Source organism: Loxodonta africana, chromosome 27 (assembly GCF_030014295.1).
Source record: "Loxodonta africana isolate mLoxAfr1 chromosome 27, mLoxAfr1.hap2, whole genome shotgun sequence".
In the NCBI taxonomy this organism is placed as follows: domain Eukaryota; kingdom Metazoa; phylum Chordata; class Mammalia; order Proboscidea; family Elephantidae; genus Loxodonta; species Loxodonta africana.
In genome coordinates this window covers 34,686,417-34,699,136 of record NC_087368.1, presented here as the reverse complement: position 1 = coordinate 34,699,136, position 12,720 = coordinate 34,686,417, and the positions used below count along the sequence as shown (strand labels likewise).

The window sequence follows — 12,720 nt, the reverse complement described above, 5'->3', positions numbered from 1 at the left end:
TAGGAAGTACGAGACACCAACCAACTATGGGTCACTTCTGTTCTTAAACCTTGTTGAAATTCAAGAAAGCCATGGGAGGTCCATGGAAGATTGGGTGAAGAAAGAACAACCTTTTCAAGGGTGTGGAACAACACTCCTGATTGTCTTTCTTTCAATCTCCAAATCCAACTTCATTTTTCTCCCATGTAATTTGGATTATGTTAACCCATATTTGACAAAGCCTGGCCCTTTACAATGGATTTTCATCACTATTTAGCAACTGAGAACAGGTCACAGCAACTGTGATAGACCATAATCTATCTCCTTTGCAGGTAGTTTGGGATATTTCTTATAGGAAAACACTGGCATAAAGATGAGGAGCGCTCCGTAGCCTCAGCACGTAGGAAGCATCAGTGGGGAGCTAACCCCCTTGGGGGTGACCCCTTGTTCCCATCACTAACTCCTTCCCTCTCCCATGAACTCTGCACCTCCATGGGAGGAATCCAAACTTCCCCCAAGTGCCAGTGTGGCTGAGCCTCTGTCTGCACAGAAGGCAGCGACCGATTCATGGGTACAGTGTAGTACGTTCTAGTCTGCACTCGCCATCCTTGCAGGACTGTTTCTAGAGCTGTGGGCAGTTCCTCTAGATTTGTGGCACATCTTCTGGCCAACAGAGCAGCCTAAGATTATTTCCTTAACTTCTACACCACACCGAATCATCATCCCAGCCCAAGGCCTGTGCTTTTTTTTTTTAAGGGAATTTAAGTTGCTGCTTTGGGGAGTCCGCCTTAACCAGGTTCTAAATAATGCACCTAATTATAATTTATGATCTACAGACAGATATCTGCACATTGAAACATATTTTATAGCTGGCTGGCTATTGATTATTCACCTTAAGATGGCAAGGTGATGTCCAGAATTAGTACTATCTCTATTTGGATGTGGAATTGTAGACATCGTAGAAAAGTAAGCCTAGTCTTGGTCCCCTCCTACTGGAATCCAGGAAGATGATGGTAATGACAGATTTAGTCATCAGAGCTGGCCTGAGCAAGATCTGAACCCAGAGCAGTCACAAAGTACTTATACACTTGGTGCTGCGCTGATTTACATAACTGATGACATTTATTTTTCTATATGTATGAAACAGTTTTATTGACATTTTCTTTCTTCTAAGTGAGCAAGGTTTTTTTTATAGCTTTTCCTTCAACAGAGATGGAACCTATTATTCATAAATGCACTAACACATTCAATAATATGCTGAACATCAAGTATATTTGTAGCACTGCATACCCTTTGCCCTAAGATGGATGCTAGAGAGTAGGGTAGTGAGAAAGTAGGTAGGGTAGTGAGAAAACAGGGATGGTCGCTCTGCTTTCATGGAGTTTCCACCCTAGTGTAGAACTTTAAAAAATATGTCTTCTTGTCCTATACAGATTTTGATTTAAGTAGTTTATGTAATTCAATGGAATACAATTATCTTCCTTTAGGAAGATAAATCTACACTTGATAAAAAATAAAAATACTGGCTGAAATATTTGGTAGGCTGCAGTGGACTTAAACACCAACCATCCAAATAGAGTCATCGCTGATTTACATTCCAGTGTTAAAAACCTGTTGCTGTCGAGTCGATTCCGACTCATAGTGACCCTATAGGACAGAGTAGAGCTGCCCCCATAGGGTTTCCCAGGAGCAGCTGGTGGATTCGAACTGCCAACCTTTTGGTTAGCTGCTGAGCTTTTAACCACTGTCTCACCAGGGTTAGGGACGTACATACAATTGCAACCTATCGGAAAACCGTTAACTCAGTGTCATTCACTGAAGCTAATTTTGTCAAGGTTAAATCAGCGAGCCCTGGAGGATAAAACCAAGCAACAGAGGAAGGACCCTAACTAACCAGATCTTTCCACACAGATGGATTTCCAGTTCCAGGTCTGTCTCACACTCTCCAGTACAGCTCCAGTACTGGCTCCGTAGCAAACTTTCACAAAGAGATGGCCAAACGTATTTTTATTTCAGGGACCAAAATACTTTACACTAATACACTTATATTTAACATTGATTCTGCCACATAACCTGAAAACACAGTTTTAAAAAAGTAAACCATACCAACCGAAAGAGCTGTCTTTTCTTATAGGTCTCATTGCATATGTTACTGTCTTCCAAGAACCTACTGGAAATGAAAAACATGATTTTTATGATATAAAATCTACGGTACTAAATGCTCTACTTTAAATGGGTGTGTACTCAACTTCAGCACACCTCTCTTGCAGACCGGCCCCATCCAACCTCACTTATTTGTATGATGTTAAACTTGACCATAATAAATGGATGACAGCATGGTGTTCCTACTCTAGGATTAAGGCACTGACGCTAGAGAAGAGATGGAGGGGAGGGAGATTAAACAGAAGAGGTCCAAGAGGGAAAGAGAACAAAATAAATTGATGTAATAGACATAATAGACATCCAATTTAATATTCGCATTGTGATTTTGAGGGGCATAATATTAAAGCTATTCTCTATTTCTTGGACATAAGTGAAACACTGTCATTCTAGAGGCATGTATCCAAGAAGTGTATTGATATTTCGAAGGGGATCAATCAATTAAATGTTTGCTTATTGGAACCATCAAGAGTTCATATAAACCCCCAAAAAACCAAACCCATTGCCATCGAGTTGATTTTGACTCCTAGAGACCCTATAGGACAGAATAGAACTGCTCCATGGAGTTTCCAAGGAGCACCCAGGTTGGAAAAATAATCGGCCAGAAGACTGGGGGATGTGGTTTCTTATTAATTGAATCATAAACACTCACTCGACCTTTTTGGTAAGGATATAGAATTTGGAATCTTTCAGAGTCTCCCTCAAATGTCAATGTTCATGGATTCTTGGTTTGGTTGTAAACAGGGAATATCTGTCTGAATCTTTGAGGGTTGTTTCTGAATCCCTCATTCACATGGACTTGTTTTCTAATTCCTTCACTTCTTCTAAAAGAGTCACGGAAAAAAAAAAGTTACTTAATTGATTAGCTTAGTTACTTGAAGATTTTCGACGGCTGATATGAATACTGCATTTTTTATTTATTTTTTTTTACTAATCATCTCTATTGCCCAGTTTAAATTTTTCTAAGTACTGGCATTTAATCAAACAGCCTCCATTCTGATCAGTTTTATAGGAGCACCCATTAAGCTGACACCTGAGATAAAATTAACTGCCATTTTTAATGGAATATCATCTTCCCAATACAAGTTGCCCATTTTGATGCATCTTAAATGCGAGTAGTACAGTCACTCTGGAATTTCTTCGTTCCCCCTGAACATCTCCAATTAAATCACAGGGCATTTTTAATATTTATGTCTATTCGGAAGTACTTTTTTAAAACGGTGTATGTTAAATTTTTCTGCTATTATGTTCAAGGCTTTTTATATGTTTTATAACCCACCCATTTGACAACCACCACCTCCCCTGCTAATATCTTAGCCAAGTACATTGAGAAATCCAGGCCAGTTTAGGTAAGATTTCCAAGTTAGCCTTTTATGAAGGCTAATGTATAAACAATATTATCCAAACTACCATTTGTATAAACCCAAACCCACCACAGTCCATAACTGTATAGCTATATACAATTAAGGGGCACGCGCAGTGGCTAGTAATACCAAACACGCATGTACTTTTAGCAGACTCTTGGATAAGCCGATGAAACTGCAAGTTCCTACGCGGTCTCAACATTTATACTTTTTCATGCCTGGTGAAGGTCACAGAAGTCACACCTTTGGAAGGACCAGATATTGAGACCTCAATAAAACAGATGTTCAAACTTATGTTTGCATGTAACTGAATGAAATAATTTGACATGTTAAATAACATATATGATTGCATATATGTGTGTGTACACATAGATATATGTATTTCTTTATACATACATATATTCAGGCACACGCTTATAAATGGTGTGTATATCTATGATTATACAGGACACACGACAGACTTTGTTCTTCTAAAGACACGGAAAATAAATGTCATTTTACCTGTTTTCCACAAAAAGGCTTTCCTGGGAGCAAACTGACTGAAAAATAAAAGAAAGGCATTGTATCAGACGTTCTGGATATGCTGAGAGAGCCCAAATCCTTGCCTGATTTTAAGACTACTTTTCCCCTCCTAAAGGAAAAGGATTAGGAAAAATATTCCCCTTTTTCAGCAAACACAGAAGTAAAAAGAGAAAAAAAAATTAGGTTAGAGTCTAGAAAAGTAAACACTTCTCATGCAGCCCACGGTATTTTTCCATCAAGTCATTTCCAGAATCGAAATAGATTTAAGCCCATTCGGCACCAAGGGCAGAAGAAGAGAGCTGTGGTGAATGAAACCGCTGGAGAAACGTGACCGTCGGGTTCTGAGCTAGCAGCTTCCTCTGGTGGGTCGGCTCAGACAGAGCTGCTGACGTGCAGCCACGGACGAGAGCCAAAGAAACGGGTTCAAATCAAGGCACGACATGCAAGCGTGGCAGGACCCAGCTGAGGATGGAAAAGCAGTAAAGCCACAGTCCTGGAAGTGTTACCTGGCAATGCTAAACTTTCCCAAAAGAAACAGACTGAGTACAAGACTCAAAGTTGAAGAAATGCCATCAACCGTTAAATATAGGGGGACAGAAGAGAAGAAAGGAAGAAATGAAGCTAATTCAAAAAAAAAGAAAAGTCAAACTCCATCTGACATGTCTTAGTTTTTCACGTAATAAGAACTGGTGATTTTTTTCCTGGCTCCCATTTCCCTAGCTTTCCTTTCTCTATGATTTTATGTTTAAAGCACAATGCAGGGAACATGAAGCCCCATTAGCATTTTCTGGTGGGGAAAGGTGGATTACCTCAAATTTAAACAAGCAGAAAAAGAGAAGTCCCAACAAAATATGGTGTCCCGTTCCTCTAATATACTATGTTTAGGAATTAAAGTCAATTTCAAAGAATTGATTTCCTAACAGAAATGAAAATGCAGACTAAACAGCCTGTTCAAGGAATATAGAGAGACTTAACAGGCCTATTTTAATATAAAATAAAAGCAAAGAAATAATAAGGACCTTTCAATAACTAATTTTTGAATTAAATGATGCTACTTTTTTTTTTTTACTAATGTAACCACTGTTCAGAGAGGCAGGTGGGGTATTGGTTTCTCTTCCCTTTGCTACAGAAATTGTTTCCTTCCAGTAAGCAAAGGGCTGGATTTGGAGGTGATGTTTTGCTAAGTGTCCTGAGCATTTTAGTGGGGGCATTTCTAGGACTATATCTGTTTTAAACTTCCTGCATCAAACATCATGAATATTAAGTTTACAAGAAACACCATTTAACAAAAAGCAAAACCAACCAATTTAGAGAAAGGCTTTTCAGAAAATAGCTTTTTTTAACTTGACATTTATGTATATAAAGGCAATCGAATATAAATAATAGGCCATTGACATTATGCCTGTGAAGATCTCTTTGCTGTAAACTAAACATCCAGCCATCTTTACTTCCTGTAGTTTTCTTTATTTCCTACCAGCTTTTTTTTGAGTCAAGTCATGGTAGGTGAAAGAAAGGGTGTCTTAGATATACATTAGGATTCAATACTTTGCTACTTCTCAGCTCTGGCGATTTCAAGGAGGTCAATTTGCATTTATAATGTTCTGGTTGTGTACAGGAATTCCTTTGGTGGGTTTTTAAGTCCTCCTTTGAAGGAGTTGATCAAAGACACACTGACCTCTTCAGATATATTAATCTAATAGCAGCTGGGGGAAAGTTAAGCTTACAGCCCAAACTCTATGAACTAAAGTCTAAAGCACTGGCAAGGCAAAGGTGCCTTGTCCAAAAAACACATCTTGAGAGTATTTTTTCCCAATTTTTATGGGCAGATCCTGAAAAATCATTTCATCATTCCTCTGCCCCATCTTCATTAATAAGACAGTGTAGCTAAGAGGCTGCAATTCAGTAGATGATGAGAATAAACTTTTAAAAAAAAGGTAATGTCAATAACCTGCAAATTTTAATAGCAAGAGAAAGAGAAAATCGTCAGTCATTAAGTGCTACATTCGAAGTTGTCACGTGCACTCTCAGACATAAAGGGCTCACCTTCTTTATAAAGAGAAAAATGACTGTGCCTAATGGCTTACAGAATTCTCGCCCACATCCCACCCCCCAGTGCCGGTGGCACCTCACGCCCTTATTATTAGTTCTCACGGAAGAGGGGTCTCAGCACGTGCTCGGGGGAGCGCAGATGAGATCCTCCCTACTGCCCTATTTATACATAAACATCCTTCAGAAATCACACTCCTGGCCAAACATATTTTTCACAAATATATTGTTTTATCAACCCAACCTTTTCAAAGTTTGCAACGTTAGGTAGAATTAACCATGAAATAAGCTGAAATCCTTGCCAAAGGAAATAAGAGAGTTAAGATTTTTCAAATATTACTGATTAAGAAAAACATATGGATTATTATTGGAGACCTAAATTAGTGTGTGCTCTGGCTTAATTCTGTGATAAATTTTTCTGAAAATATCAAAATATCTTAAGCTATATTTGAGAATTTTTTTTCTAGAAAACTCCCAAAGCAATCCACATATTTTGACTGTGTCCGCATACGTAAGCACACGTGTTTGCACACACACACATGCACGCACACACGCCTCTTAAACACTGAGATACATTTGGAAAGTATTCAAGAACGCTTTTAAATTTTAAAATTAATTTGGCTTCTGCTAGGTTAAATATAAATAACAGGAAGTATTTCTACATTCTCTGTCGTTACTCCAAGTAGCAAACAAACAAATTCTACTGAAGTATATCAGTATTTTAACCTGCCTGAGCGGCTCCACTACTTAAATAGTAATTGCCAAGAAAAGCTGGTCTGTTAGCTCGGTTTTTTAATCATGAAGAAACAAAATTAAAGACCAGCTAAATAGAAGATGAGACTTCTATAACAGAGTTTCCTCATGCTGGATTCCATGTGTTTGTTTTATAACTGACTTCAGATCATTCAGTTATCATATTGTATAGCTCAACAACCTGGGCAGTGGTGACGATCATTTGGGAACCTGCAAGTGGGTGAGATGAAGCTCCTCAAAGTGTGCTATGTTCATGTAGATGGTAAGGATGATGTATTACTATGTGCATTTAAGGAAGTTCATATCGCCATGCTGTGTCTTTGAGGCTTGTGTTCATAGACGTTATAACAATATACTTTAACACAAAGTGGCCCCAATGACCCCCATCTCCAGGTATATATACCTTCGTGTACCTCCTTTAACCTACCAGGGTTGCTCTGTGTGTCCACTAGAATACAGCAGAAGGGAAGTGATGTCACTTCCAAGATTGGGTTATAGAAAAGTACAGCTTCCATCTCTAGCTGCCTCTTGAATCATCAACTGCCATGTCATAAAAGACACCAATGGCGTATGGAGAGGCCCACAGAGTAGGAACTGAGGTCTCTAGCCTATAGCCAGTAAGGAACTGAGATGTGCCAATAACCATGCGAGTGAGTTTGGGAGTGGATAACCCATCAACCAAGACTTTAGCTGACGGCAGCCTCGTCTGACAATTTGACAGCAACCTCAACAGCTATCTCAAACCGGAACCACCAACTAAGCAATTCTCAGATCCCTGACCCAAAGAAACCACGAGGTAATAAGTGTTTGTTGTTCTAGACAGTCAATTTTTGGGATAATTTGTTATACTGCAATAGATAACAACATCAGTGGTATGACCAAATGTCTCCAGAGGAGCCACAGGGCTAGGGAAATAGGCTCTGGCCATGATTCCTTCCCTCCAAGAGAGTGGCTCTTGACCTTTTTGATGTCATGGAAGCTTATAAGAATATGGTAAACAATAGGAATGCTTTCTTAAAAAAAAAAAAAAATGCCTACAGGCTCATGAACACAATATATTGCAGGTAATACCAAAGGCTTTATGCAATCCCTGAAGTCTTTCTATGAGTATACTGTGCATACAAGATGCCAGTTAAAAAGCCCCTGCCCTAGCTGATGAGGTGAAAAGCGGTGCCAGAAACGGGAGGTCAGATACCACACATGAATTACTGAAGCTGGAGGGGCTGGCCACCAGAGTCTATACTAAGGAGCTCACATCCTTGCTCTGCCATGACTAGAACAGACCCTCTGATCTGTTCATTCTTGTATCCAGCAAACAAAAAGCCCTGCTAGTTGTCAGAGGAGTGGCTGAGAGCTCAGTGTTAACTGAAAGGTCTGCAGTTCGAATCTACCAGCTTCTCCTTGGAAACCCTATGGGGCAGTTCTACTTGGTCCTATATGGTTGCTATGAGCGGGAATTGACTTGGCAGCAATGGGTTTTATTTTTTCTTAAATATGTCAGAGCTATACTTTGCACCCTCTGTAATTCTAGTCATAATAATCTAAGTCGCCCACACATATGCCGAATCTTCGGGAAGTCAAACATCCAACAAGGGCTCTTCCCATCTTCCTTGCTCACAATCTCCTAATTCCAGAGCTCTGGGCCAGATCTATTCAGTTGTCAAAGTGCTCTTTTATTACATGTAAGAAAGGCAGAGTGGATCTAGAAGAGATCATGGAAATCTGTAAAAACATGGCAGAAGCACCGTGTTGGAAGAGTCTGAGCTCCCCCTGAGGCTTCATGAAGGACCAGAGAAACTGGCTTGGGCCTGAAACCACGGCCACAGCAGTCCTCATCCAGGCTAAGCAGTGAAGCTTAGGTCTCCAAGGCTGACTTTATATAACTCCCAGGAGCAGGTGACAACAGAGTTCGGACACCCCAAATGACTTAGCAAAGCTGGGAGGGTTGGCCGCTAGAAAGTCTACACAAAGAAGCTCCTTCTTCTACTTCTGCAGAAGGAAGAACACAAAGTATTTTAGAGACGGCCAGACGATTCCATGGAATGGAAATGCTACGGCCACAGCTCACCATTTGAACTTGATTGCACTTAAATCCCATTTGTAGGGTTTTTTGGGTTTTTCTCTCTTTTTTATCTTTTAGTTTTTATTTATTTTAATTGTGTTTTATTTTGGCCACAGTGAGCAAAAAGACAAAAAAAAAAAAAAAACCCACATTTTCTTTGTTGGAATTTGAACAAAATGAATTATTTAATGATTATTTCCTTGGCAACCTGCTCTTCTTTCTTTTCTGTAATCTGTTCTCCACACAATGCCGGTCCGTTCCAACTCACAGCGACTCTATAGGACAGAGTGGAACTGCCCTGTGGGATTTCCAAGGAGCAGCTGGTGGATTCCAACTGCTGGTCTTTTGGTTAGCAGCTGAGCTCTTAACCACTGCACCACCAGCGCTCCAAAGTGGACACACTGTGGGATATTTGCCAACTAACAGGGTTGTGAAGGCACTTTGTTAAACCTAACAACCTCTCCCTGAGTTTAAGTTTTATTTTACTGAACAAAATTATACCTATGTACCCCCACACGTCATAACCTAGAACCTCTGGCTAGCTTTCCATCACTTCCCTGAACCAGGTTCTCTTCTAGAAGCACCTCTAGTTTGTCGCAGATCAATTTGTTCCCTGGCTCCAGCCTCCTTTTTTCCTGCCAGCTCACTGTCTGGGGAGTGAGGCTGCCTTACTGCTGACGGAAGGACTGTACTAAAGAGGCAATTAAAACAACTACTCACATCGTGTGCAAATATTCTCTCCCTCACTCTCTGATATTCCTCTTCTCTCTCTTCAATTGATTTACTTCGTCTGTCATCTCTAAATGGATGCATTCTGTTCTGCTGAACAGAAAAAAGAAATCAGGAGGGTTACCCAAGTTGAGCTGATAGAAATCTGCAGTTAAGCAAGTGTCAGCTGAGAATAATGAATGTCCACTTAAACAAATGGAGCATGAAAAGTCTCAACCTCTCTGGTCCCTAAGGAGGCCATGGAGGGGGCGGAGTGCATGTATAGTGTGTGTGCACACGTGTGTGCATGTGTGTGACATGCCATGACGGGAGATGTCTGTTGCACCTGGTTGCTTCCTTGCTGGCTGGAAGTAGCACAGGTGTTTCAGGAACAAAAGCACCTGAAAGTGCCTCAGGTGTTTACAAGTTCAGGTAGGTGGTGGGTCACTAGCGATGGCTTACGTGATTTTGAGACATCAAAAGGGGGCAATCTGCTGAAGTGGCTGGTTCAAAGAGGCTGAGGGAAGAAGTGACTGAAAATCTGGGGACTGGAGAAACAGAACAAGTAAGTAAATAGAATCAGAGGCTGAAAGCAATCTGTTGACACTATTTCTCAATATTCTAATTTGTGTTTTTTATTCACTCAATGACTGATCCTATGACTCTCCTCTGGCATGGAAAGTAATACCTAAGACTTGGAATTGAAAAAGACTGGTGGTGAAGGCTAATATCAGGAGAACCAAAGTAACAATTGAAAGAACCCAGCATGAGGATTGCTTCTCTTCCTCCTCTCATGAACGCCTTCCTGTATCTCAAGCACCCTCCCCTCTCATTCTAGCCATTCCTCACACAACGCTATGCACTAACCTCATTCATCCATCCACTCGACAAACACCCACTCGGCACATGACACAGGTACTTGTTTCATAGCCAACACGAGCCGCGGTTTAGCTCGGCGGTGGTGGTGGTGTGGCAGTGGGAGGCAACTAGCTACAATGATGAGCAGGTTTAAACAAAAGGGCATCAGAGTTGCACATGCTGGCTTTCAGTGACTCACTGAAAGTAGCTGAAATAACAACTTGAGTGAGATGCATAATATTGTCTTACCTTCGAGAATTCTAAAGCAAAGTCATGTTCAAAAGCGCTATTTTGATTGTTGGAGACACAAGGTGTAATTGTAATGGCATTTATATGGCTTTCTACTGTGCTTATTATACTTTAAGTATTTTTGTCTTCTTCTGCCATTTATTTAGTGTTCTTTCTTGTTACCTTCCACCCACCCCGGCCTTCCCTCCCCGGTCTAGAGGAGAGACTTAGTGGACTCTCTATCCTTGTCCAGGTACCGTGGATACGGCTACGCTAGAACAACATAACGTTCTGTCACAAGCAAAATACACACAAGGAGAAAGATCTGCTACAGTTCATGCAAAACAAGCGGATGATTTACATGGACAATAAAACAGGGGAGGAAGGAGGGCTGGGAGACTGAAACACGAACTCAGTTCTTCTCCGTGAAGACTTATTTTAGGAGAGTTGCAAAATCCACCTGTTCTCACCATAACAAGGTTTGTTCTTTACAGCTACACCGGTTGATCATCGGTCCGTATTGATAATCCAGCTCAATGTGGGCACAACTGAAGGACAAAGCTGTAGGGAGTGGAAGGACTGCCATAGTTACACAGACATCTGGAAATGCGACTGGCAAAGCTTCTCCCAACAGCTCAGAGCCGGAAGCATCCCCACCCCCCAAGGCATGCAGCAGAAACTGCACCAAGCACCACCCATGCAGCCCAACACAGAGCCACCGCTGAAGCAACCAGGACATTTCTTTGCTACCCATTGAATGCCAGAGGGGGAGGCCAAAGGGGCAAGGAGGTTGGAGAGGGGCAGTAGTATCAGAGGCAAGGGAGGGTTGGAAGAGGGAAGAAGGAACAACAGAACAATGACAAGAACATGTCAGCCCACCTTCAAAAACAACAACGTCAGCCACTCTCAAACTTGAGAACCAACCTGATTGTCTTCTTTATCAATACTAGAGTTATCTCGCTTCAAGATAAACCGCTTCTGGGATTCTTCACCTTTTTCATCTTTTAAATGTTCAGAAAACCTTTGCTCTGGTCTGCCAGCAAAGTAAAACATATCAATAAAAAAAGCTTTTCTCCTCTGCTTAAAGTTAGTTCTTAGTGTCGTTTTTCTCCCCCACAGTGGCATTCAACTTAAAAAAAAATAATCATAATTAAGGTAAGTTTACAAGTGGTTTTCATACTAGAATCGCTGGCACCATACAGGTAGACAGTAAGTCACTCCGCATGTGTTGTCAGAATACCTCTGGTTGCTCTGAGGTCACAATCTTGTTTGCTGCCATGATTAACTGCAAGCTGCTCACCATGGCTGAGGTTTAAAACAGCTCTGAAGGGCCTGCACATAGTTTATATAGGCTTATGTCTTTAGTTATTTTGATTTCCTTCACTCCTGATTTCAAATGAGCTCCCACCCATATTCTCCAACAAAGACACTGGTTTAGAATTCAGGAGTATCGCATGAATTTGCCAACGTCTGGAACATGGAAAGATACCTCTCATTGTATCTTTCCTATCCAGTTATCTGAAACCTCAGTAAAATTTAAAAAAAGAAAAAAAAATCATCCATAACTGATTTCTGTCTTTCCCCAATGACTAATATTGTGGAATCTGGCTCCACTGGACTCTCATATCCTTGACTGTGTCTTATACCCATACAGTACCCATTGCCATCAAGTCGATTCTTACTCATAGCGACCCTGTAGGACAGAGAACTGCCCCACAGGGTTTCCTAGGAACGGTTGGTGGATTCGAACTGCCAACCTTTCGGTTAGCAGCTGAGCTCTTAACCACTCTGCTACCAGGGCTCCGACCACGTCTTATGAATCAGTTCAATAATTGGGGGAACTGGAAGTATTTAGTTGAAACAACTTAATGGCTGATTAGCATGGGGAAAGTGCTCCAAGCAGTCACACGCTATTGATTAGTCAATTGATTTTTTAAGTCCTCTTAATCATTTTGTAAAGGCACTCTGGTGGCACAGTAGTTAAGCGCTCACTGCTAACTGAAAAGTAGTTGATTTGAACTCACCAGCTGTTCCGCGGGA

General features: G+C 40.9%; 1 protein-coding gene across 1 annotated transcript in view; it reads right to left on the bottom strand.

The window, feature by feature from the left end:
- The window catches only part of ARPP21 (cAMP regulated phosphoprotein 21), a 125,370-nt gene that overhangs the window by 86,598 nt on the left and 26,052 nt on the right, over positions 1-12,720 (bottom strand). The window contains exons 8-11 of the mRNA XM_064277452.1: positions 11,605-11,713; positions 9,607-9,708; positions 4,005-4,042; positions 2,090-2,149 (exon numbers count right to left, since the gene is read on the bottom strand). Of these exons, the coding sequence (XP_064133522.1) occupies positions 2,090-2,149; positions 4,005-4,042; positions 9,607-9,708; positions 11,605-11,713 (309 nt within the window). The remainder of the gene's footprint in view (positions 1-2,089; positions 2,150-4,004; positions 4,043-9,606; positions 9,709-11,604; positions 11,714-12,720) is intronic.